The sequence below is a fragment of the Eleginops maclovinus genome, chromosome 16, assembly GCF_036324505.1.
Source record: "Eleginops maclovinus isolate JMC-PN-2008 ecotype Puerto Natales chromosome 16, JC_Emac_rtc_rv5, whole genome shotgun sequence".
NCBI classification, from domain to species: Eukaryota; Metazoa; Chordata; class Actinopteri; order Perciformes; family Eleginopidae; genus Eleginops; species Eleginops maclovinus.
The window spans coordinates 1315590-1341798 of NC_086364.1; the positions used below are offsets into that span (position 1 = coordinate 1315590).

Here is a 26209-nt window from a genome sequence, read left to right on the forward strand (position 1 = left end):
TTGCATGCATGAAATGACAAAGATACCTATCTTCCAAGTGAACGTTCTTTTGATCGCGTTTTTGTTTAAATGTCTGAAATAAGATCTATGGTTAACACATGCTGAAGAGATCTTTGTTCTAAGACATGAAATATGTCGGTAAATATCCCACTTGTGAGTGTCTGAAGATTCATAAAAAAGCAGTTGCTAGCAAATAAGACGGTTAAATTAACAGCGCTACACTCCCCACTTTTCTAATTGTTTTGCTTAAAGTCACTACAGTGTGATGCAAGAAACAGAGATAATGCAATTAATTATAGATTCAAATAAGCAAGACATTACCGTAAACCATTACTATTTGCATACACCATGGCATTACAATGAAATATGCTGCATGATAACACTACAAATAAATAAGATATATAAACAGCAGAGTAGAGTATGATGTATGAATATATAAATATGCATAAGAATAGATGGATATAACAGGATGGTACAGGGTGTAAAACAGTAGTGACAGCCAGTGTTAGTGCTGACTGCAATAATGTGAGGGGATGGGGCAAAAAACTAGCTCATACAATGTCTCAGATGTTGTTTTTAGCCATACAGTTTTACAGTTAAAATGAAGTAAGACACCTTTTTCTTTTTAAATGAAGTAATGGCACACTAAAGGCTATTCAGAGAGCTGCTGATCTGATGATCTCATTCCTGTAAAATATCACTTAACATATGCACAACTTGGTGTATCAGTAGCTGATTATCAGATGACTCGATGTAAATTCAGTTTAAAACGATTAAATGTTGTGTAAAAAATGTATACGTACAAATGGTTGTGCCAAAATATTTAACAAGCATTAGGGATGGTTACTGTCAAATGGGAAGAGGCGTGGGCAAAGACTCCCCATCCTTCTTTTGCTTTTTGTATTATCGGTTACATCATTTGTATCTGTGTACATATATGCCCCTTGGTGAGGACAATTTAGAAAACATTCAAAGTTGCTCACAAAAAAGAAAAAGAAAGGAACGGGTGAGGAAAAAAGAGAAGAGCGTAGTGAAAACATTTTTGGGGAATGCTAATTTCATTCATAGTGGCACCTCCTCCTCCTCCTCCTCTTCCTACTGCTCATTCCTCCACCACACACACACACACACACACACACACACACACACACACACACACACACACACACACACACACACACACACACACAAAGCCATCCATAATTGATGCTAGCTGTAGGCAGTCACTGGCGGCTGGACTTACAGCTGGATGTGCATGGAGGAAGGCAAGATGGTAGAGCAGGTACTTGTGAGAACACACTCCATTTCTCCCCCGTTTCTCCCCGTCTCTCTCCCTATCGTCGCTCTCTGCACTCCGACACTCTGTTAGTGCTGTGACTGCAGAGGGAAGCATGCTGCATGCTCCCTTTTCTCATTGTGTGTGTGAGTGTGTATACTGTGTGCAGTGTGGGCTGCATGCTCTGTTTACGTCGGTGTGTATCTATATCTTTTCTGCCTCATTTTCATTCATCCTCAGCTATGGTTAGCAAGAGTGCATGAATTTACGTGTTAGACAGAGAGATGGAGAGGAGCTGCAGCTTTGTTTTGAAATGAAACCATGAAACCCTGCAGCTCAAACACATTTCAGTGACAGGAAAAGAGAGGACCGCAGAATGAGGGAAGGAAAGAGTATGATAAATGCAACTGTTTATTTTATTGCTGAGGGAACATGTAAAAATAGGTTGTTCTGTTTTATGACAATAATCAAATGTTGTATGTGTTCTGAGCGAATTTATTGCTGTAATAATTATCCCTATTTATGTTGACCACAGGGTGATCCCTTCCTTCCCATTGTTAAAAATGGGGAACAAAATGCTGCAAAGTTAAGCAGATCTATGAGGTTCTTAGGAAAATCTGTAAAAATACAGCCTCAGAAAATAGCCTTTTTTTCAACATTGCGGCTTACTTCATATATTTAGTTAAAGGAGGCAGTTTATTTTTAATACGATTTTTCGATTTTGGATGTTTTTCGGTGCCCTTAAGAAACTCCATTTCCCATAGGGCTAAATGTCACAGCTTGTCAGAAAAGGCACGTCCATGAACGAGTAGTGGGGAGTTTATCTCAGACAGCTGTGACATCAGCAGGACAGGGAGGACTGCCTAGCGAAAACAAAAACAATAGAGACTCCAGAAGAGTTGTTTGGTGAATCGATGAAAATGATTGAGATCAATTTACAAGGATGCGAGTATCTGCGACATAGTTCCATCATTGCGACGCTGGATAGCTTGCCAAATAATCGCTTAACTCTTTCTGAATCTGGTTTAAGTTTCTAAGCAGCTGCAAAAGAAAAGCTAGACAGGAAGCAACATCATGAACTCAGCTGCCTGTGTGACCTCAATTTAACATTACTGTAAGACATTTTTATGTGTATTCCCCTCGTAGAAACCCGCAGTGCATGCTGTGAAAAAGTGTGGTTCTGCATCAATATTTAACCTCACCTTAACTGAACCCAATGAATCACAAACTAACCTTAACCCTTTAGGTCTGTTATTAGTTCTGGAAACAGACATTCACAAAAACACAAAAAACAGAAAGCTATGGCTACTATTGTTTTGAGGTTGTCCTCCCAAGAACAACAGCAGCGTCTGTACATTAAAATATTTCTAAACTGACCTGTGCGTACATTTAGAGAGTTGTGTGACTCCGTCAATGTCAGGCTTCTCTGTTTGACAGCTTGCTCTTTGTTGATTTTCCCTTGCTGTTTGCACATATTGGTCATTGTCTGCAGTTTATTGGCCAATTCAGCACTTTAAATCAACAGAACCCTTCAGTCAGAGACATCACTCTGATTGGCTGTATGAGAAAGAAACCAACTTGAGGAATGTAGGGAAACAGATAATTCAAGAGGGGACACAAAGAAGCACTTTTCACTTTTCAGCTCATCTGATCCTTTCATCACACAGATAGTTTCACACTACATGGCCGTTGTTAAGAATATTCTTTGTTTGAGGACCAAGAGTTGGTCTTAAATAGACCAAGAAGCTTCTCTGTAAAGTATAACAATATTTATTAACATAACCGCACGATAAATCCACAAGGGAAACACAGCTGTGGTCCTCCCCCATGCCACTGATCCACAGTCCACGTTGAAGCAGTTAACTGTCTAACAGCAGCGTGGAGGAAAGGCCTCGATCTTCTGTTTCTACTCTCTGGTCCTTCCGGTCTCGTCTTCTCTTATTGGTTGGTGGCGGGAGCCGGATCCTGTTGGCCCCTTTTCGTCACATGGGCGTATCTTCTATTGACTGACGTCGATGGAGGCGGGTCCAGGGCACGTTCTGCTTAGCCTCTTATGAAGTCACCATCATCATCTGTTGGCGTAGTCGTGACGCTTCCACCTATGATATCTTATCATACAATTCTTCTGAGGTTTATTGTTATTAAACACGTAATAGTATTATTGCAGCATCCATGAGTGAGAGGTAGAGGCGGTGTGTTTAGTATGTAACTCCACGCCTCATTCTACCTCTACTCACATATAGGATATACTATTAGCTACATGCTAACTGAGGCTAAAAACAATAACATTCGGTGTGACCGGAAGTAACAGTCCAGTCCATCGGGAAACAGGGAATTATGTTCCGTTTCAATATATTGTTTATTCTTACACCGTGTGGAATGAATGGGCAAGATTGGTGTAAATATGGTTGGAAAGAGCTGTGGATTCTATCATTCTTCAGCATGTGAAATACAAACATTGGTGCATTTAGGGTATGATTATATTTCAATGCAGTAAAAATATAAAAGAACACATTTAAATCCTCGATCTAAACAGCACATATGCACAATTATTTACTGTGCAACGAGGAATTACATACAACACTTCATGCATGTTTCATAACAACAGTTCTAAATCCACAGCCTGGTTTCCCTTTAAGAATCACAAATACTACCACCGCCAGCTGGTTTTCAGAATTATTTTTACTCATGCAGGCCTATAACGGACAAGCTATATTTGCTAGTCTTTGTGATGGGTTCAGGTGCACGCGGACCTCCGTCAAGGCTACATTCTTAATATTGGTTTGCCTAAACTAAGATAGAGGGCTCTAACAAGGTCAAAACAATCAGCAAGCAACATCTATATTAGCATTGTTCTGGAAGGGGATTTTATATTCTTTTAGTGTTTTAGTGCATGAAAACGTTGGTGCATTAAGTACAAATGTGCAAAAAGAACACCTTTAAAGCACACATTTGCACAATAATTTACTGATCACTCATCTGCTCATGTGTAGAGAACGATAACTTGACAGGAGTTAAGTCAACATAAAACTTTAGGAGAAGTCAGATACATCAATCAATGGAGGAAGGGTGAAGACATCTCAAATCTAAAATGTAATTTGGCTTTAATACACATGTCTTTGAGGTAGTTCTAGAGTAGCTTAACACACAGGGAGGAATACAGAGTGCAGATTTTCTACTGTGCAGACACAAATTCCTTCCCTCTCCGTGCTTATTCTGAAATGTAATTGTATTCCTTCAGTTGCCTGTGTGTGTGTGTGTGTGTGTGTGTGTGTGTGTGTGTGTGTGTGTGTGTGTGTGTGTGTGTGTGTGTGTGTGTGTGTGTGTGTGTGTGTGTGTGTGTGTATGTGTGTGTGCTCTGCCACGTAAAGCATATTTCAGCTCTCTAAATGTGGTTCTCATTACACAGCAGAGCATTTAGCCAAGACTCACTGTCTGCACATCTCTCTCTCTCTCTCTCTCTCTCTCTCTCTCCCTCTCTCTCGCTTTCTCTCTCTCTCTCTCTCTCTCTCTCTCTCTCGCTTTCTCTCTCTCTTTTTCCTACATATTGCAGCACCTCTCTCCTTCTCTCTCTCTGTGTGTAATGGCAGATATAAATATCCCTCAGCAGTAACCCCTCTCTCTCATAAACACTCGCACACTCACACAGCAAACGTTGGAGTGTTTTTGGGGCACGTCACTTTTTTAAAATCGATGTCTCCTCTCCGTTTCAGGAATCACAGCAGCAGTTGAAACCACACTTTCTAAAACTCAGCATCCCCCCTGGACTCTTTTGTTTGTTTTGACCTATCATTTTCAGTGTTGATGGTTGATGTTGAGCCACAGTCCCTTACCGAAAACATGAATGAGGGATAAAGGACATGTGCTGGCTTCCCTTCCTGTACTATATGTTTGTACAACCTGATTTTATCATATACGGTTCATATTTTGCCATCTTGATCAGAGGAGGGAGAAGTACTCAGATCTTGTACTGGAGTAAAGTAGAAGTACTCAGATCTTGTACTTGAGTAAAGTAGAAGTACTCAGATCTTGTACTGGAGTAAAAGTAGAAGTACTCAGATCTTGTACTTGAGTGAAAGTAGAAGTACTCAGATCTTGTACTTGAGTAAAGTAGAAGTACCAGAGTGTAGGAATACTCTGTCACAGTAAAAGTCCTGCATTCTAAATGTTCCTCCAGTGAAAGTAGAAAGTACTCTCATCGAAATGTACTTAAAGTAGCGACAGTAAAAGTAGTCATTGTTTGATTGGTCCATTTCAGAATAATATCTCTGATATGTTTTATAATTATTGATCATTAAAGTGTTCTCAGAGCTGGTAAAGGTGCAGCTAGTTTGAATGGCTTTGTATACTGCAGGGTAGCTGCTGGATTTACTCCAGGTGAACTAAAGTCTCATTTAAGTGTAAAGTATCTAAAAATTGTACTAGTACAGTACTTGAGTTAGTGTACCCATCTCTAATCTTGATGAGGATGATCTTGTGCTACACCTATGCTAACGTATGCTACACCTGAAGTTCTGTCGCATGTTTCGGACTTCAGCTTATTGGATGTATGTTAGCATAGTAACAGTTGGTGGCTCTACATTAGCATTAGCATTGTTTTTCCTCACAGCTACAGTTTTTTTCTAAATCCAAAAATACTTTGTGTAGTGAGAAGGATTTTGATTGTTGTTTAGATTTGTTTACTCTTTTTGTTGTAAATGTTGTGTTGCCGCTTCGTTTGGTTTTTGTATAGGACTAAACAACATCACCAAAGTCATTAGGATAAATCCAGAAGTTGCTGGCATATTTAAATTAAAAATAACAACCAGCTTGTGGAACTAGATGGAAAGTCAGGTGATCACCAAGATTATTACAGGGTTCCTGCAGGTTTCACCAACTGAAATTTAAGACTTTTTAAGACCTTTTTAAGACCACTTTGAATAGAATTTAAGACCTACTTCACGGCAAGAAAGTATGAAGAAGAAATACATCCCATAATTACTAATAGAGTACATTCATTCACATTCAACATAAGAACGATGACTGAACATAACAGCATAACAGTACACATAACTGTGTTAGTGTGTACACAATAAAACTGAAAAATAACGGAACTTCCTAACCGTGAAACGTACATGCAAGGTCCAGCTGCTTGGTTTTGGTTGTTTGGTCCAAACTTTCATTTAACATCAGAACGAATGGTTTGTTTCAGAGACGAGGTCTCTCTTGATGTGCGGCGCTAAACCAAATTTCGTAATGTATGCCATTTTGTCACCACCACATGTGAACGTTTTCGCAATATCAGAATCCGGGATCATGGTTTTAAAAAGCTCACATATGCCATCGTTATTATCAAATGTAAGACTTTTTAAGACCCTGCGGGGGTCCTGTAATAGGTTTTATCACAAATGTCTGGAATTAATGTCACTTGAACAAATGTGTTTGTGATGTCTTAATCTTTGTCATAGACGCCTGCAACTAAATAGGCAAACCGATTACAATAATTGAACTACTGGAAAACATTCTGATGTAGAGAATGAAGGAAGTGAGCAAAATCTCTACTGATGGAATGTTAAAACGGTCCTCTGAATAAATCATTGAATCTCTTTGTCCACACAGGGTAACCAGGACACACCGGCACCCCCGGACCCATCCATGGCCCAGGCTTACCCATCAGCCCAGTTTGCCCCCCCTCCCCAGAACAGCATCCCAGAGTTCACAGCTTCACATCCCCATCAACATCCACACTCTCACCCACATCCACACCAGCACCCAGCGGCCCCGCAGGACTACCCCGGGGTGCAGGCCGCCGTCAGCGACCATCCCCTCAACATGTACCAGTCCTCACAGAGCCACAGCGAGCAGAGCGGCCCCGACCCCGGCTGCCAGAGCGTCCCTGGCACAGCCACAGTAAGGCATCATGGGAAAAGCTGTTTTTTAAGTCAACTATAACTCACTGAAAAAACTGAAACTTTGACTTTAATTTAATGTATTATGTTGACAGATTTGATTTAACTGTAGTAGGTTAGTTGAAAGCAATAATATTAAGTTGAATCTTATTTAGACGTAATATTATTATATCTTTGAAGTCAACGTTTCAGTTTTTTCAATGCTGGGTTTTAGAGTTTATTGACAATTCTGTACTTTATATAATCACTTAAATTGTTACATGCAATAGAGATATATGGAACAGTTTGTACTTTTTTTTTAATACCCTATAGCAGGGGTGCCCAACCAGTCGATCGCGGTCTACCAGTCGATTGCGGGCTGAGTTCCAGTCAATCGCGAGAACATTTTGTGTGTAGGCTATCCTCCTACTGTTGTGTTAAATAGGCCTACATTAAAACTTCCAACTTAAAACATCTTAAATAGGCACAATGAACTGCTGATCACGTGAAGCAGTGTGTAGATTTGTACAGCTATAGTAAGGTAGATCAGGCATAATCAAAGAAAAAATCTCACGCGCTTCTTTCTATCTGCGCGCGCAGGGTATGGTTACTAGGTTCTAACTAAGGACTCAGAAGGGCGCGAGAAGCTTGACTAGAGCGAGTGGATACTACCATGGCGGCAGAAACTAAAAAATCTAAAACTTATAATTTTCATTCAGTGGGAGGAGGATTATCATAGCTTCTTATCGTGTCTGTTGTGTTCTTGCAAAACGAAAGACATCTTTCAAGGAGGGTGAGATTGTGAAAGAAGCGTTCATGGAAGCCGCAGATGCGCTTTTTGCCGATTTTAAAAATCGAAAGGAGATTGTGTCTGCTATTCAGGATGTGCAGCTATCAAGAAATTCTGTTACACGGCGATGCAAGGGAATGGCGGAGGATGTTGAACAGCAATTGAGGAAGGATATTGACACATGTGAGTGTTTTTCTCTGCAATTCGATGAATCCACTGATGCTGTGGATGACTCAGCTCCTACTGTCCGGACTACGAGAGACTAGCTTCCTCCTCTCAGTGCCAGAAGTCCCACTAGGGTAGAGAACCACTTTCCCAACTTGAATTAGGCATTGTATTAATTGGGTTGTATATTGTTGTGTTGTTATGGGCCAGTCCTAGGCCTACTTGTGCTTATTCTTTGCACAACGTACATTTACTTCAATAAATGTATTATTATTATTAAAAGTTGATCTTTTTGTCAGAAAATTGTGTTATTATATAGGTGCACAATTAATTGTGGCTACGCTATGGCTTTCGATATGGCTTGGTAGATCTCAACACACTATCAACTTTAAAAGTAGATCTTGGTTCAAAAAAGGTTGGGCACCCCTGGCCTATAGGTTCAAAATCAATTATAATAACTTAACTTAACTAAGCTGTACACTATCTTTAAACTCAGAAAATTAAATTCCAAACCTGTTTGTGCTCTGCAGTCTTCTTCAATAAGATAAGATGTACCTTTATTAATCCCTGTGGGGAAATTTGAGTGTTTATGCAGCAACAGAGAAGAGGAAAAACAGGACAGGTTCAAACAGGGATATGAAACACAAATTTCAAATAAAAAATTCTAAAATTCTAAAAACAAAAAAAATAAATATATACAGATACAGAAGTAACGACAGTATTTTTAAAAATATACACATGTATGTGTTCAGAAAAACAGTGCAGGTCCAAGTTATTGTGCAAAAGTGCAGGCTTGATGTGCAGTGCGGGTTATTGTCAGTGGGTCACATGGGTACCCCCTTGTTGTGCAGCCTGATGGCTACAGGCACAAAGGAGTTTCCCAGGCACTTAGTGATGTGCCGAAGTGGGATGAGTCTGTGGCTGAACGTACTCCTCATCTTCACTAGCTCTGCATGGAGGGAGTGGGAGGGGTTATCCAGGATACTCTCCAGTTTCCTCCTCATCCTCCCCTCAGCCACCTCCTGCAGATTGTGCAGTTTAACTCCAACAACAGAACTAGCCTTCCTCACAAGCTTGTTCAGCCTGTCAGCATCCCTTTTGTTGGTGTTTCCCCCCCAGCACACCACGGCAAAAAAGAGCACACTGGCCCCCACAGACTAGTAGAACGTCTGCAGCAGCCTCGTGCACACGTTGAAGGACCTGAGCCTCCTTCCTGAAGAGAGCATCAGTGTTGTCACTCCAGTCCAGTTTATTGTTCAAGTGCACTCCCAGGAACTTGTAGGCGTTAACCACCACTACCTCCTCCCCCCTGATGGTGATTGGGGTTAGAGACCTCTTCGTGCTCCGCCTGAAGTCCTTCACCAGCTCCTTAGTCTTGCTGATGTTGAGCTGGAGGTGGTTGTTGTCACACCAGCCTACGAAGTTCTCCACCAGGGCCCTGTACTCCTCCTCGTTGTCATCTGTGATGCAGCTAACGGTGGAGGAGTAATCGGAGAACCTCTGTAGGTGGCATGAGCCGGAGTTGAAGTGGAAGTCAGAGGTGTAGAGGGTGAACAGGAATGGTGACAGCACAGTTCCTTGGGGGGCTCCAGTGTTGCTCACAAGCACATCAGGCACGCTGCCCTGCAGTCTGACATACTGAGGTCTGCTGGTGAGGTAGTCAGTGATCCAGGCCACCAAGCTGTGATCCACCTGCATCAATGACAGCTTCTCACCGAGCAGGTGTGGCTGGATGGTGTTGAATGCGCTGGAGAAGTCTAAGAACAGGATTCTTAGTGAGCTGTGCTGCTTCTCCAGGTGTGAGTTGGCTCTGTGCAGCATGTTGACGAGGGCATCCTCTACACCGATGTGGGCCTGGTAGGCAAACTGTAGAGGGTCCGGGGAGTCACACACAAGGGGTTTGAGATGCTGCAGGATCCGTCTCTCAAAGATCTTCATGAAATGAGAAGTCAGAGCTACCGGCCTGTAGTCTCCTGGAGTGCTGGGGTGTGTTTTCTTGGGCACCGGGACAATGCTGGCCTGGCAAACCAGTCTGGGCGCACACAATTGGCAGGGCTCAATCCGAGGGGCGGATAAACGGTTGTCTATCAGATTCCCTCTGCACGCAATAGGATAGCGCTACAACCAATCAGAGTAACAAAGAAGGTGCCGTAGTCAGAGTGACGGAAAAGAGTCCACGGGCAACTGTTCCACGTATGGTGTATGGTGTATGGTGTATGGTGTGTTGTGTATGGTGCCTATTCGAAAGACTGCTGTTCACCAGCAGCAGCCATGTTCTTTATTTACATGTAGCAGAGACCGGCGGGGACTACAAGCAGAACGGTCGCAACTCTGTCGTCATTACGTTTAGCCCGCCCACCGACAATCACACGATATGACTGGCCAAACCAGAGTTAGGGTTTTGCAGCTCGCAAGCTAACGAGGAGTTTCTAAATTAAATTTGCTACCGCTAGGGTGCGCCTAGATTTCTAGGCTAGGACAATGCGGGAAGTCTTCCAGATCTCAGGCACCTTCATCAGCTTCAAAGAAAGACTGAAGAGGTGCTGAAAAGCTCCTGCTAACTGTCCGGTGCACACCTTGAGCACCCGGGGGTTGGTGTTGTCTGGCCCCCTGGCCTTTCTCACATTGATCTTCGAGAGCTGATTCCTGACCTGTCTGGTGGTGATTATTGGAGGTGTGAAGCTGCTGGAAGTGTCACCCAAGAGTGACTATGTTTGTCCGCATATTGGGTCTTTATTTCTTTATTTAGTAGCCCTTCTGAGAGAGAACCAAAAAATGAAAATAATAAATTAGCTGATCTAGCCGTAGTCTACTCTATCTACCTTCAATAAATGTTGTCAGAAATTGACAGCAGCAAATGAGATTTAGTTATTTGGTCTAAAGCCCCTCTTTGTACTTTCACGATTGGTTGCTGATACAAAAGAAATATACCATATTGGGATCCGATGACATTGTGCAGGAGAGACGGAGCTTTACAACGATACCAGGGATTACATGGTGCAAACAGCGGTCACGGTACTATATGTTGAGTTAGAATGCTACCTTTTGGTGAATTTAGGAGAAATCTACAGACGCAAACAGACAAAGTATAGTAAAATAAACACCTAAATGTGTATCGTGTACATTTACCTTCCAAAAGCCTGAAAGAAAACATGTTATGGGATCAAAATAGCACAAATTCTCAAAATTGATCAGTGCATTAAAAAAATGATGTTTTTTTAATGTTCTTGCCTGCCGTGTCTCGCCTTAAATTGCAGCCAGATGTTTTCTCTTAGAAGGCCCGCTTTGTTATAACCTAATTTAATAATAAAAAATGATGAGTAGTGAGATCAAAAACAAAATCGGACTTTGTTTTGGTTATGGCTCAGGTTGTGTCTGCAGCTGCACTGCAGCCGTGGTTAGCAGTTTGAGCATTAGTGCTGGAGTAGTCATTTTGGACTTGGCAAGGCATTACAGCACAAAGGAGGCTCATCCTCCCCCGAGGACTCTGAGGAGGATGGAGAAGATGGCTCCTCATCCTCCTCAGAGTACTCTGAGGGTGACAAGGATGAGGCCACAGAGGTAGAAGGAGAACAGCTAGAGTCCAACTGAGACTCATCTAAAGACTCATATGAAGATGAGAGCAGAGAGGAGATGGATGAACCGGCCCACAACCATCAAACAAAAACACAGTATCGGCTCCTGAACCGAGGAAAATGTTTTCTATCAGGGCAACCAAAACTACCAACATACATGTACCTGAACTGGTCGTCAGAACAGAAATCTAAATAATATGAAGTTGTGTCAGCCCAAAAGGCATGTCGGCCCTCCGGGAAAGTGCCAGATGGCCAGTCCAGCCCGGCATCAGTACCTGTGATCATTTGTTCACGTCCTTTGCACTGGCTGAGGAGCTGTTCATGAGGAAACTGGCCCTGGATGGCACGAGTTGTGTAAACATACTGGCCTTTAAAGGGTTAAAATCCCCAAAATGTAATTCATATTTGATATGTATGTGTCAGGCTGAAGTAGTTTTGAAGATGAAGTTGTTTAAAGTGGAAGAAAATATGAATATATAATATTTTTACAGCAATTTCTAGAAGATGGTATATTTTGTCCTTAGGAACACGAGTGTGAGTTTTTGCTTAAATCTGACTCTGCATGGCCCCGGCCGTGGCGCAACTGGCTGGTGCACCTGCACCGTACGCCGGGGACCCGGGTTCGATTCCCGACCCATGGTCCTTTCCAGATCCAACCCCGACTCTCTCTCCCACTTTCCTGGCACTCTCCACTGTCCTATCTGAATAAAGGCAAAAGAAAGCCCCCAAAAATAACTTAAAAAAAATAAATAATTCTGACTCTGCAAATAAAAACAACAATACATCCAAATCAATGTTGCTGCCAATCATTGACCCATCCCAGGGCCTAATAATAATAATAATCAAATAATACTTGAAATGTGTTTTATGGAAATTATTATTATTATTATTTTCAATTAAAAAAAACAGTGGAGTTTTGTCAACATACTGGCCTCTAAAGCAGGGGTTCTTAACCTTTTTGACCTTGAGGCCCAATTTTTATAGTACAAAGTGGCCTGGGGCCCATTAAATAATTACACTGTATAGGTTTAATTGACCTCACTCACGGTTTGATTTGTATTCAATAATTAACCAAATCCACTTACAGTTTAACAAGCAAAAACCTTGTCAAATAAAATGACATGATAAAATGGGTCATCACAAAGACTTTTATTAGACATGTGTATGTAAACCTGCACACACATCAAGCCACTGAACAGGCTGATAATTCCTGACACAAATCAAGCCGGGACAAGACATTTTTTTAAAGGATCAAGTCTGGCTTTTTAATTAAAAAAGGACCAATATTTAGATTTTACTTATAATAAAAAGAGAACAAATATATATATAAATCAATCAATCAGTAAAAAGGTGACAAAATAAATACATTCAAATAAAATGAATATTTTTTTAATGAAATAAACTGTAAATAAAATTGAAATAAAGTGCAAATGAAACTATAGCCTTATAATCTGTGAAGTCATTTGACAATTGCTTCAGCAGGCATGCAGAACCAGAAGAATCTTTATATCTGACAAATCAACAATAACAACAATAATAACAACAATGAACAACAGTAATACAACTCCCTTTTTTATCTTCACCTCTTAATGAGACATTTGGGCCTGCCTCTGAGACATAATCAGATCCAGTCTGGCTGGAATGGGGGAAAGGCTCACTCTCAGAGTAGCCTCCAGCATTGCTCTGAGTCTGTTTCGGGCTTTGGTCTTGGTTGTGGCCACAATGGAGAATCCTGATTCACACAGGTATGTAGTCGTGAATGGAAGAAGGACTTTCATGGCCCTCAGTGCAAGACATTGGTACTCCTTTGAGACAGCAATCCAGAAGGAGCCCAGGTCCAGTTTGCCCCACTGCAACTTTAAAGTGATGTCAGTGGAAACTTCCAGAAGCTGGGATTCCAGATGTGAGGGCAAAGCAACATCATTTTTAGTGGGATCCACTGAAAATGGGTCCAAAATCCACATGTTTCCCTCTCTGGGATCCTCAGGAAAGTAGTTTGTATGTCAGACAAAAGTGGAAACATGTCCATCCTCTTTTCCTCGGCCCTCCTGGTCCACAAAGCAAGTTTCCTCTTGAAAGCTTGAACTTTGTCTGCAACATATTTGTTGTTTCTTCCTTGAAGTGAGATGTTCAGTTGGTTCAGCAGTGAAAAAAGGTAGGCAAGTTTTGCTGTGAACATTGTGTTGGCATAGTACTGTGCAAGATGATCATTTTTCTCAGTGAGAAAAGAGAAGACCTCATTCCTCAGTTCAAACAAACGCTTGAGGACTAGTCCTCTTGAAAGCCATCTCACTTCACTGTGATACAGCAGCTGGATGTGATCTGCTTCTATGTCCTCGCAAAGCTTAGCAAAACATCTGGAGTTCGCAGCATTGTTTTTAATAGAGTTTATGGTTTTCGCACTTACATCCATCACCTGGTGGAAATCTGGTGACAACTTTTTTGCTGCAAGGCTTTCACGGTGGAGAAAACAGTGTGTCCATTTAGCTTCTGGTGCACGATCGAGTATCTGTCTGATGACACCCTGATGCCTGCCAGTCATTGATGCTGCACCCAGTGCCGCTGCTAGCCATTTTGGTGCCCTAAGCATAATTCCTTCATGATGCCCTCCCCCCCCCCCCCCCCCCAATAAAAAAACATTATGAGTTGTGATGAGTGAGTGGGGAGGGGAGGGGGGAGGGGAGAGGGGGGCACCATCGGTACCTTTGAGTAGTATGCCTAAAAAGTGCCTCATATTTCTATAGTCTACTGAAATAATTTCGGCCTTATAATTATTATGACGATTTTTCATTAGGCTATTTTTGGTGGTGCCCCCTCGACACTTGGTGCTGTAAGAAATGTTCGTTTATTTGAAGCCCAGGAGACGGTTTAAAATAAAGAAAGCAAAACTCCCTTAAAAGTTATAAAAGGAGTGTTTAATAAAAGGATGCAGCGGTAGGTTTTACAAAAGCTTCACAGCTGTGGCTCAATAGCCCGGGACACGCGTCCACAGGCCACTGACTGAGCGGAGCTCATCAGTAGTTACTGTCTGGCGGTCCGGAACAAAAGAGAGCTCGATTTCACAATCCTTACATGTTTTATAGAACCACCCCTTTCCGACCATACAATAAACAACTTCAAAATCAGACGCGCCCCGCTGTCGTGCTCTCATTGGTTGGTAGCGGGGGGCTGGATCCTCCTCTATAGGCTGACGTCGTCGGGGGCGGGTCCTCTTATGACGTCACCGTCGCCATCTTGTTAGCGAAGTCCTGGAGCTGTCATCTACGAGTCTATTATGCAATTCTTAGGAGGTTTATCAGTTATTAAACAGGCAACTGTATCATTGCAGCATCAATGAGTGAGAGGTAGAGGCGGTGTGTTTAGTATGCAACTCCACTGGTCCTTCTCCCTCTACTCATATATACAAAACAATATTAGCTTTATGCTATCTGAGGCTAAAAACAACATCCTGTAATACTACCGGAAATGGACAAATATGATCCGTCCAGAAACAGTGAATTATCTTTTAAAGTTCCGCTCTAATATATTGATTATTTCTAACAATGCCCTACGCACAGCGCGTAATGCGCGTTATGGGAGCGGCGGCACTGGCTGCACCGTCACTGCACACCCCGACACAGTTCTGCCAGTCCAGGCCGTTCTCAGTGAAGTAGTTATCCATGCAGCGGAAACATTCCTGAGCTGTGGTACGTGTTGGTAGCAAACAAAGCAGCAGCAGTGCAGCATTCGTGACATCCGAGGACTCGTCTAGTTGTAAAGAGAAAAACTGGCTACTTTTTATTCTTTCAAGAAGTTGATGCTGTATGTCTGAGGCCATGTCCGCGATACGGTGACTCACAGTGTCGTTTGACAGTGGGATGGTCAGCAGCTTCTTTGCAGCGGCCTCTCCGATCATCTCACCGCACATATCAACAGCGGCAGGCAGAACCAACTCCTCCGCTATGGTGAACGCCTTCTTGCTCTGTGCCACACGTCTGGCTACGAGGTAGAGGCTTTCAGTGCATATTTGGAGCTGCCAGTCAGTGACACGACCGACCTTTTCTGCATCTGCAGCCCATTTTCTTTTCTTTTAAGAAATTCCACCGGCTTTCCCACGAGCGTCTGGTGCTTGGTCTGTAGATGCCGCTGTAGTTTTGAGGGCTTTAGTGCCTCATTTGACAGCGTTAGCCCACACTACACACACTGGGCTCTCGGTACCTCCGTTTACGAAGCCGTATTTTATATAATCGGGATTGTACCGACGCAAAAATGTACTCTTTTGTGGGGGGTCGGCACGATGTTCGTCGTTTTTTCCCTTTTTAAAAACTTCTCCATAATTTTATATATCTATAAAATATATATATAGATATATAGCGATATATATCTATATATATATCGCTATATATCTAGCGTAGAGAAAAAGACAGTCTTCTTCTCTGTGTATTTGCAGCTTGTTAAACAACTGACTGATGCATTACCGCCACCACGTGGTCGAAAGCTGCATTGTAACTGAGCTTCTCATGGATAACATATCTCTGGTGTCTTCAGTTGATAACCTATGCAGTCCCGCGGCCCTTGCGGCCCACAAGTGCAAAACTGAAAGTGTTTTGCGGCCCTCTAGGTGGCACTGGCGGCCCAGGTTTGGGCCGCGGCCCTACGGTTAAGAATCACTGCTCTAAAGGGTTCAATTCCACAAAATGTAATTCATATTTGATATGTATGTGTCAGGCTGAAGTAAATTTAAAAGATTAAGTTGTTTAAAGTGGAATAAAATATGAACATATCATATTTTTACAGCAGTTTCTAGGAAAGTGGCCTTTTTTGTCCATAGGAACAATTGTGTTAGAATATTTAAGGACCTCCTAAGGGTTAAAGTAACAGTTGACTATAGAACTAATGATGTTGTGTGAATAATATGATAGATATTCTTTATAATAATTATGAGGACGTTTATATTTGTTACACAGTCTTCATTCGAATAGGGAACTGTGAACATGTAGCTGCCTGCTGTATTTTCACCTGTGGGGTTTCTCCAATAAAGTTCACTATGGTTGATATGACACCTCAACTCTGCGTCAGTGTATATACGGTAAAATCCAGCCGCTAAACGGCCGGCACCACAAAGCTAAAAGCTCAATCCAGTTATTTCACTCTTCATTCATCAGACGGAACTGAGACAGGACATGAGGTAGCAGATAGGAGGCGGGACTTAAGGAAAACACAGTAATGCATTCCCCTACAGCTCCTCCAGATTAATATTTGTAACATTTAGACCATTTTGGCTTCAAAGAGCGGTACAGATATAAGTCCCCAAAGACTAAAACCCCCAAATGAGCATTTTACCACTTCCTGTTCACTTGTCTCGTAGTCAACGATTCTTATTTACATGTTTTTGTTTAGATGCATGAAATAAGACCTTTGTTTATCATAAACTGAAGAGATTTTTTCTAAGATAAAAAACCCATCCGTAAATACCCTACTGGTGAATGTCAGAAGCTTCCATGTTTCATAAAAACAGCAGGTGCTAACAAGTCTACTGCTAAACCCCATGGCAAAGAATATTAGCCGCTTTTGGCTTAGCGGTGGTGTGCAACCTTATTTCATCTTTTAAAATGTGCTTCAGCAGGAATTAACTTTTTGTGTATGTTGTGTGATGAGTTTGTTGCCACGTCCCCCGAACTCCTCTACCAGAGGAAAGAGCGAGAGAGAGAAATCATGTTGGCAGCACCAAGACGTCATTCTGTACATCTGGAGGTCTCATCAGACTCCCTCTCCGTCAGTCTGCTGCATTCCTTCCCCAACATCATCAGACCTCCCTCTCATGGCGATATTCATCTGCTTCTCCTCATCGTTTCCTCCACATCCACAAGGATCAGCTGTTTGCCCCAACAGTGAATTTCATTCCCAGATCACCGGGAAGGAACAATAACAGAAGACACTGAGAACAGCTTTATGGGACAGTTTATTATTTCATTTTTCCAGGACAGGAGTCATAACCGAATAAAACATGGCCAAACAGCATGTCTAGATGTAAGGTTTAAAGAAATAACAAGATCATATTTTTTGTAATGCTTCCCATAAAATAAACGTCACACTTATTTAACTTTATATCATCAAAATAAATTCAGACTGCCTCTGATACCCAAACCTGGAGCTCCTGACCCAGAGCTGAGGTGAAGAAGTTAAAATGATGTGCCTAAAGCTGCCTTAATGTACATGATACTCAACTGGCTCTCTGCTCTCCGCGAGGTTGGGAGCAGATCCTTTTAACAGCTAGTCAGTTTTGTTTCTATAGTAACCCCTCTTGCTTGCCAGTGCCGCTCCACACAGTTACTCTGATTGGTTGCATGTCTAAAAGTCAGTGGCAATAAAGGTCTAAGTTGAAACAAATTGAATTTTGGGTTTAATTTTTTTTTGCACTTTCCTTGATTATACGCTTCTTTCTTAGTTTTTTCAATTTTTCTGAAATTTATCAAACACCACTGGTGGAAAGTTGACTTCAATGATTTCATATGACAGAAACCCCAACTGTGTCCAGATTTTCTTTTACTAAAAAAAAGTGTTATGAATTCCAAATGAGTGTAATTAGCTCACAGGGTGAGCATTCTGGTTCATTTCCTGTTGGTGAAATCGTATTGTAATAGTAATATGATCATGTTATGGTATATTTTCAACACTTCTGTTGACGAAGGAGGAAAAAAAAAGCTTTCTATTTTCATCCATTTATGTATTTTACCTTATTCTATTATCTACTTGCATCATTTAAACTTTCATCTGTTACAGTGTTATGCCCTGCGATTTTTGCATCTGGATCCCCATAAACATTGACTGTGACAAAAAGCAAACAGACAGACCCAAAGCGTTCTGTGTTATCTATGCATGTGGTTGGTTTATTGGTAGGCAAAATAAATGATGGAAAAAAATGATAATGCGGTTGCTGCATTGCAAATGTCTTGGAAAAAGTGAACGTAACGTTAGAAAGGGCTGATAACAAATTATAAATAGTTGTGAACGGATGGACTGATTTGCATGATGTTTTGTGGCTGGAGTTTGAAATGGACGTCTGTCTCTCTCTCAGTAATGTGAGTGTGTGGTATGTGTGTGTGATGTGTATCTAAGAAGAATGACCTCATCCTGTCAGAGTGTTTATGGAGCAACGTTAACCTCACTGTGACCACATGTGTGCAGTAAAATAGAAGGGGGGTGGTAGAGGGGGAGGAACAGGATTTTTTATGAAGTTGCAATCAAACCTGTGTTATTTGTATGTCAAAGTTTATCCAGACACGATGTGCCACCCACCGTTGGGGAGGGGGGCAAAAGTGTGAGGGGAATGAAAGTAATGAGGAAGCCTTTTTTGGCAAATGATAACCTCAGAAGAAAATAAATGTTGTCCTTTCTGGTGTTATGATAAATCTGCATAATTCCAGAGTGAGAGAATGGAATAATTGCCATTGGATGTCATTTCTACACTGCTGAATCATACTCCGCAAAGAATGAGCCACTTTGCACCAAAAATCTGAACTTTTCACACAAGATATAGTTATAATGGGCAGAGTACCGTGAAAACCTTCATGCTTCATAAGGGACTAAACCATCTGAAGTATTTGTCCAGCTAGTGTTGGAGCTGAAGTGATGGGATTGTCCCTCGGTCAGTCACCGTTTGGGTCCAGGCTGAACTATGTGATGGTTTGCCATTGTTGGTAAAGATATGCATGAGAACCAGAAGATAAATCCCTTTTCAGGGCAGTTTTTCTCACTTTTCATCTCGGTTGAGCTTTCCCTTCCCCAATCAAACATCACAACAGCTACAGAAGGGATTGCAACATTTGCTCATATGTTCATGGTCCCCTGTAGCTCAGTACTTCTGGGATGACCTGATATTTTGTCTAGCCCCTTTAACAAGTCAACATGTAATATTAACATATTAATTTTACAAGTACTTTGATGAGTTGATCTTTGAACTCAAAACCCGAACACCACCAGTTTTACTCACCCTCTCCCTACCACTGTCTCCTGATGCAAGCATGGTTTGACCGGCTGGGATGGTGTTTTGGGGAAGTTCCATTTAGTTCTAAGCTTTGAAACATAATTCAGAATGTTGACATTCAGAATTACTTAGGCTGGGTTTTCTGCAGCCATTCCGAACATGCCTAGATGAAAATCTCTGAACCTGAATAAAATTAAATACATAGAAGCCCAATCTTCAAAGTGCACTCACAGAACAGACAACTAGCGACTGGTGTGGACATTGGACAACAATTGCGTGTATTAGAATCACACACATACACACTACACATTTAATAACTTTTTTATATCAATAATTGTTCAATTATTGACATTCCAATCAACCTCAACAGTGCCTTTTTTTAACACTGATTGGCAAATCTTATTAATAATAAGAACTCACATTTAAATTGCGCCTTTTATAAAGCTCACTGCTGTTGAGTTTCAGTAGATTTGTATCCAGGCAGTTGACTAGTGACTGAGGGGGGAGGTGGGATGTGGGCAGAAGGTTTTATGATGATGTAGAATTGGGTGTCATCTAGGTATGAGTCGAAACAGAGACCATGGCAGTGGATTAATTCACCAATCTGAAGTATGTAGATTGCAGTAGTGGGTCATGCATTTCACACCTAGGCCTTCAGTAGTGTCCGACCTGAATAAATCCACCTCTTAATACCCTTATTATGACGTCACGCTATAGAAACCGTTGATATTATACAGGAACGCAGTATAACAGGGTGTTGCATCACAGACAGGTATCCAATGTAGCGAGAATGAATGCCATTACTAAAGCAAGAAACCCAAATAACACAATTCAACAGGTCTCCTTTCACTGCAGCCACAGCTACACCACACACACCATCTTTAGCAGAAGTATCAATATGTTCTTCATAAAATATCAAGAAAATGTCAAATAAAAGTCATTATAGCCTTTACTCACAAATTTGTTTGATTTTATCCACACAAAATCCATCCTTTATTTCTCAAGAAGAGTTCAGTTACTCAGTTCCAATAATAAGTCCTGTTCTATCGCCATGGACGCTAATGCTGGAAGTCCAGTCTGTCGAGTCGTATTTCTGGCTAACACCATTGTTGGTCTTTGTTTCACTGCTCACTTCGTTAAGCTGTAGATCCTTTCGGGCTTCCCCAAACATTTTTCAAAAGCACCATTGCTTTTGTGTCTTGCCACTGCCTTGGAAAGTCAACTCAAGTTTGCAAACCCTCCAGGCTCCAAACACCAAGTCGATCAGTTTGAAATATCAGGCATTCCCAGTTTGTTTTACTCCTCGGAGGCAAACCCTTTCCCCGACACATTTTTTGTATTAGTATTTCTATTTAAAGAGATTTTATACTTCTACATTTCAGAGGTAATTGTTTTACTTAATAATTCACTACATTTAATACAACACTCGGAGTTACTATACCTACTTTGTACATAGAAAAACACATGATATGTCGACATGGTATAATGCAATACTGTACTAGTAATCTACAAAGTATTTAGTGTATCTAAATTTGGTCTACATAGACAAAGTGTAAATCTAAAATGCTCTTACAAGTACAAAATAGTATAATATAATAACCATAATAATAAAACACTTTGAAAAGATCCGTTCTGCATAACAAGTACTTTTACTTTTGATACTTAAAGTACATTTCAGTGATAATACTTAGTACTTTGAATTATTCTCAAATGGGCCATTGTGCAGAATAAATAATTCAGCTTTTTGTAATTTAATAATAATAACAATGATACATTTTATTTATCAAGCGCATAATCAGGTGCTCAAACACACTTAACAGGGGTAAAAGATAAAATAAGATAAGTTAAAAAGTAAAATTAAAATCAAGCAATTAAACCAAATTCATCAAAGGGACACAGCATCAATTTAAGCAGATTAAGATTCAAATAGAATTTAGAAATCAGGAACGTAATGGAGTAATTTGAACTTGTAATGGAGTATTTTTACTATTTAAGACCATGGTATTGTACTTTAACTTAAGTCAAGGATCTGAGTACTTCTCACAACACCCTATAGCGAAGCTGATTTCCACAAAGCATTTGGTTTCCTTTCTGATTTTCTCCCTTTCTTCTGTTTCCTAAACAGGTTCTAGAGATAAACCACATGTCCATTGTTCTCCATCTTTACTCCAGATTACATTTCATTGTCTCTCCTGAGAACCTGATGTTAGAAATTATCTCTGTTTGATAACTCCAGTATGTCTGCATCCATGCTATATTCAGCCTGGCTTCCCCTCATGTTTCGGTTTTCTGGTGCCAAGAAGATGAGATGCTTTGTCTCGCTGTTGGTTTTATTTCTGCGCTGCGAGTGTAGGCGGATGTCGCTGCACAGATGGCAATCACTGCAGTGTGTGTATAGTCTTTTCCATATGTGCCAGTGTATACCTAGGCATTGCATGGAAGACCCACGGTCTGCTGGCCTTATGCTGCTTCTTTTCAAGCTAACACACACACACACACACACACACACACACACACACACACACACACACACACACACACACACACACACACACAGTATTTTTAGTTGGCCTGAAACCTGGGATTGTTCGTGAGCAAAATAGAAAATGTTCAGAGGAGATTTGGAAACCATTGTCTTTAGGTATTTTACACATGGCTATAGCAGCAGACTCCATCTTCACTATAACCATTATTCAGACTAAACAAACACAGACGCCCCCCCCCTCCTCAAAATAATACTACAGTTCAGTTGTTCTGACTGTAATGTGTTGCTTCTAAAATATTTAAATGTTTAGGCCAGGGTTGGCTGTTTTGTATAGGATTGCTTAATAACCAATATAATATGTTATGTTAGCCAGCAACACACACCAACACCTACTGTAACACACACACACACGCTTGAATTTACCAGGAGACTGAAGTCCTCTCCTGTGTGTATCAGCCATTGATCTGCCTCACACTGAGAGCTAAAGGACAAACAGACTGCTGCTGATACTCTGCGTGAGTGCATGAGGGTGTTTTGTTTCTGTGTATTTGCATATTTAACAAACAGTTCAGATTATTTTCATCTCACGCACCAAAAATAACTCTCTAATTTATCCAGGATCCAACTCTTAATGTGTTTGTGCTGAAGTGTTTGATATGAGAACCAATCAGACTTAAAGAGCAATGTCACATTGGATTATAATGGGTTTTTTAAATATGTAACAAGTAGCCCAAAATTTGTGTGCTTTCAAATCTCCCCTTGTTTCGTTCAAACCTGACGTTGCCAGCTTTATAGGAGTGATGGAGGCTACACCATTGACTGATTCTATGTAAGCAATGTGTTTAGTGTTAGGTTACTTATTGAGTTCACCTTTAGTCAAGCCCCCAGGAAGTGCTCCGGACTTTGAGGAAAATATTCGTAGTGACCAAACTCCGCGTACTACAACTCCCGTATCAGTCCATGACGTCACCGGTCCAGACAGATTTTTTCCCATTGACTTACATTGGGAAAGAAACATCTTTAAATCGGTGGATCTTTTTATTAAACCAAATAAAGCCAGTATGAACCCTTTTATAGCTTTTATTAAAAACATTAGGTCCTTAAAGTTGTAGAATGTGCTAAAAGCTTTATCCAGATTTATTTCCTCACTCCATTCATTCTACTGAGCCGAGAGCGGGAGATCGGCGGCGGGGCTTAAGGGGAAACTTAACTGCACTTGCTCTATGCTCTCGACAGCCAGGCATGATGGGTAATTTGTGACGTTTTGCTCTGGAGAATCTCAGACCATTTTGTCTTCATGCGCCAATGAGCAGCTCTCATAGGAATGAATGAGGCCCCGCCTCTAACGCTGTATCCAGTTCTTATTATAGCTACATCCATACCTTTAGCACCAAGCGGCAGAATTGAGCCTGAATAAATTCAAAATGGTTTATCCTCTGTACATGGTAACACAATCTGCACATAAGATTGTATTATTTGATCAGTGCAAGTGTAAACGTTATGTGATAAGAGGTTGCTGAACACGACAAACTACAAAGTTATTGGATGTGCCATTGTAAATGTTTCCTATCCTTCAGTGTCCTTTATTCTGTGTCTTCCAGCAGACAGATGATGCCGCTCAGACAGACAGTCAGCCGCCATCACAGACGGTTTCTGAAAGCACAGACAGCAAGGCCCAACCCAAGAGGCTGCACGTGTCCAACATCCCCTTCAGGTTCAGAGACCCAGACCTCAGGCAAATGTTCGGCGTAAGTATTAAATTAACATAATGACATTTTCATGTTGATGTTTTACAGGACGTTTGGATAGATAAAAAAACACAGGAAGTGAAATGATTCGGTTTACATTTTCTGTTGGACCAATCACAGAAATAAGAATCAATCACTGAGATTTTTCTCTTTTGTTTGTCTTCACAGCAATTTGGCAAAATCTTAGATGTGGAAATCATCTTCAATGAGCGTGGCTCTAAGGTACATGGTGTTTTTTGTGATGGCATGTCTAAACATTATATGTCCCTACTTTAACTTGTTATGTTGGCTCAGATTCTCTGTGTTAATTCTCCATAAAATGATCACTGTATGGTATTAATAAACCCAAAAGTTAATAATGTTAATACCGTTTTATTGAAATCCCTTCCTTGGAATAAAACCCTTCATCATACTGAGCTAAGCTAATGTCTATCAAAGATTAAAATGAGTTCCCTTCAGAGTTTCAGAAAAATATTTTATGGCTATTTGCTATTTCTATGTTCTTATCTTAGTGTCATCTTTTGTATTATCTTCGCTGATGCCATGCCATTATTTTGGTACATTTGATTTACTCTTTTATACTTCTTTGGACAAATCTCTTTGCCAAACTAAATTGCCAACATGGGAATATTGCAGTGTATGATTTATGTCTACAACTACAATATGCAATAGTGATAGACCTCTGCTATGAAAGCAGACATTTATTATTAATGCATGTTATTAACCCCCTGAGACCTGGGACAGTGCAGGCAATCAAAGGGGGAAAAGAGTGTGAGGCTTCATTTCCAATCACTAACCATTGTGAATGAAATGACTTACAGACAGTTCGATTTTTCATTGTTCGCTTATACATTTGTACTGACTTATGTTCTATATGAATTAAAATGCCCCCCCCCAAAAGCGATGGTCAACCATTGCAACAAAAACGACAGGCCCGTCAAGCTTTGCATTTCTGAATATGACAAAGCAGAGTACGAGGCTCTAGTAAGAGTGATAATAAATATCAAAGTTGGGAGGGTTGTATCCCTTTCAAACCTGTAAGGAATGGTTTGCCTGGGGCGTTTTACTACCTGCAGTATGCTATGCAATGTTAGCATTACTTCCATGCCCATGAGCATCTAATTAGCCAGTATAAGCTTACTGTAGGATCTGCTGCGTCTGAAAACACGGACCAAAAGAACTACAACCAAACTTGATATGTTGCCTAGAACACACAGGTTTAGCCTACTTCTACAACATGCTATCATGTTTGTAGCACTTGGGTGCATATTGAAGACCCATGAGAAAGGTCACAACTTGAAATGATTCAGTCAACTACTCTGTGTTAGGACCGTATACTGTGTATAGCCTTCATTATGGCTTTAATTCTGGCAATTACATTTATGCTTCAAAACGGGCGTTTCCCACAGATCCTATTTTCCGCAATGTTCCAAAACCCAATGTAAAAATCCCATTGCTTTTTGTCTAGAGTCTTTCCTTGCGATGCTAACTTCCTGGTCAGCCTACAAATGTATGTCATCACTGTACCACTGTGTATTAAAAATATCTAATGGGGCGGGGCTTTGCAAAGGGTCTGTTTCCTCTAATCAATGATTTGCATTTTTTTTCCAGACTTGTAATAATGTTGTATATTGATTAATATAACATTCTGAAGAGATACATCTGATCTACTGTGCTTATGTATTGAATCAAGAGATTGTTCACTGTAATTATGAGTATCACATGTGAAATATAATGTGCATGTTGTTCTTGCCTCTCTCCGTCCTGCATGCAGGGTTTTGGGTTCGTAACGTTCGAACATAGCGTGGACGCCGACAGGGCCAGAGAGAAATTACACGGCACCGTGGTAGAAGGCCGTAAAATAGAGGTGCATGTTCTCAAATACTTCTTCCTTCTCCCTAACCCCTTTCCCTGTGTGTGTGTGTGTGTGTGTGTGTGTGTGTGTGTGTGTGTGTGTGTGTGTGTGTGTGTGTGTGTGTGTGTGTGTGTGTGTGTGTGTGTGTGTGTGTGTGTGTGTGTGTGTGTGTGTGTGTGTGTGTTTGTGGATTTGTGTGTGAGCGTTTGACTGACTACTCTCACATCCCACTTTAAGCCATCCAAGCCGTATCACCTCCCTTTCCTTGTTCAGTTTCATCAACCAAACACAATTAAATGTCCACATATAAAGAACAACATGATGGTATGATTAAGACTTTGATTGTTTTATTATTAGTTTCTTTACATTTTAGTTCCCTTCTCCTGTTTTTCTTGTTTTTGTACACCTGAGGCAATTGGTTTTACCAAAGGTCAAAATGTGAAAATCGACACTACCAAGAAATAAAATCATATTTTGGCCAA

The 26209-nt window shown here is 41.0% G+C and overlaps 1 protein-coding gene across 9 annotated transcripts in view; it reads left to right on the plus strand.

The window, feature by feature from the left end:
- Positions 1–26209, plus strand: part of rbfox1 (RNA binding fox-1 homolog 1) — a 341491-nt gene that overhangs the window by 277779 nt on the left and 37503 nt on the right. For 7 of the 9 annotated variants that reach the window (XM_063904620.1, XM_063904622.1, XM_063904623.1 and 4 more), the window contains 4 exons: positions 6875–7165; positions 23726–23872; positions 24041–24094; positions 25647–25739. In XM_063904620.1, coding sequence (XP_063760690.1) covers positions 6875–7165; positions 23726–23872; positions 24041–24094; positions 25647–25739 — 585 coding nt within the window. Of the gene's footprint in view, positions 1–1234; positions 1283–6874; positions 7166–23725; positions 23873–24040; positions 24095–25646; positions 25740–26209 lie in introns of those variants that run through there. The other 2 variants (XM_063904624.1, XM_063904619.1) reach the window with 1 other exon arrangement.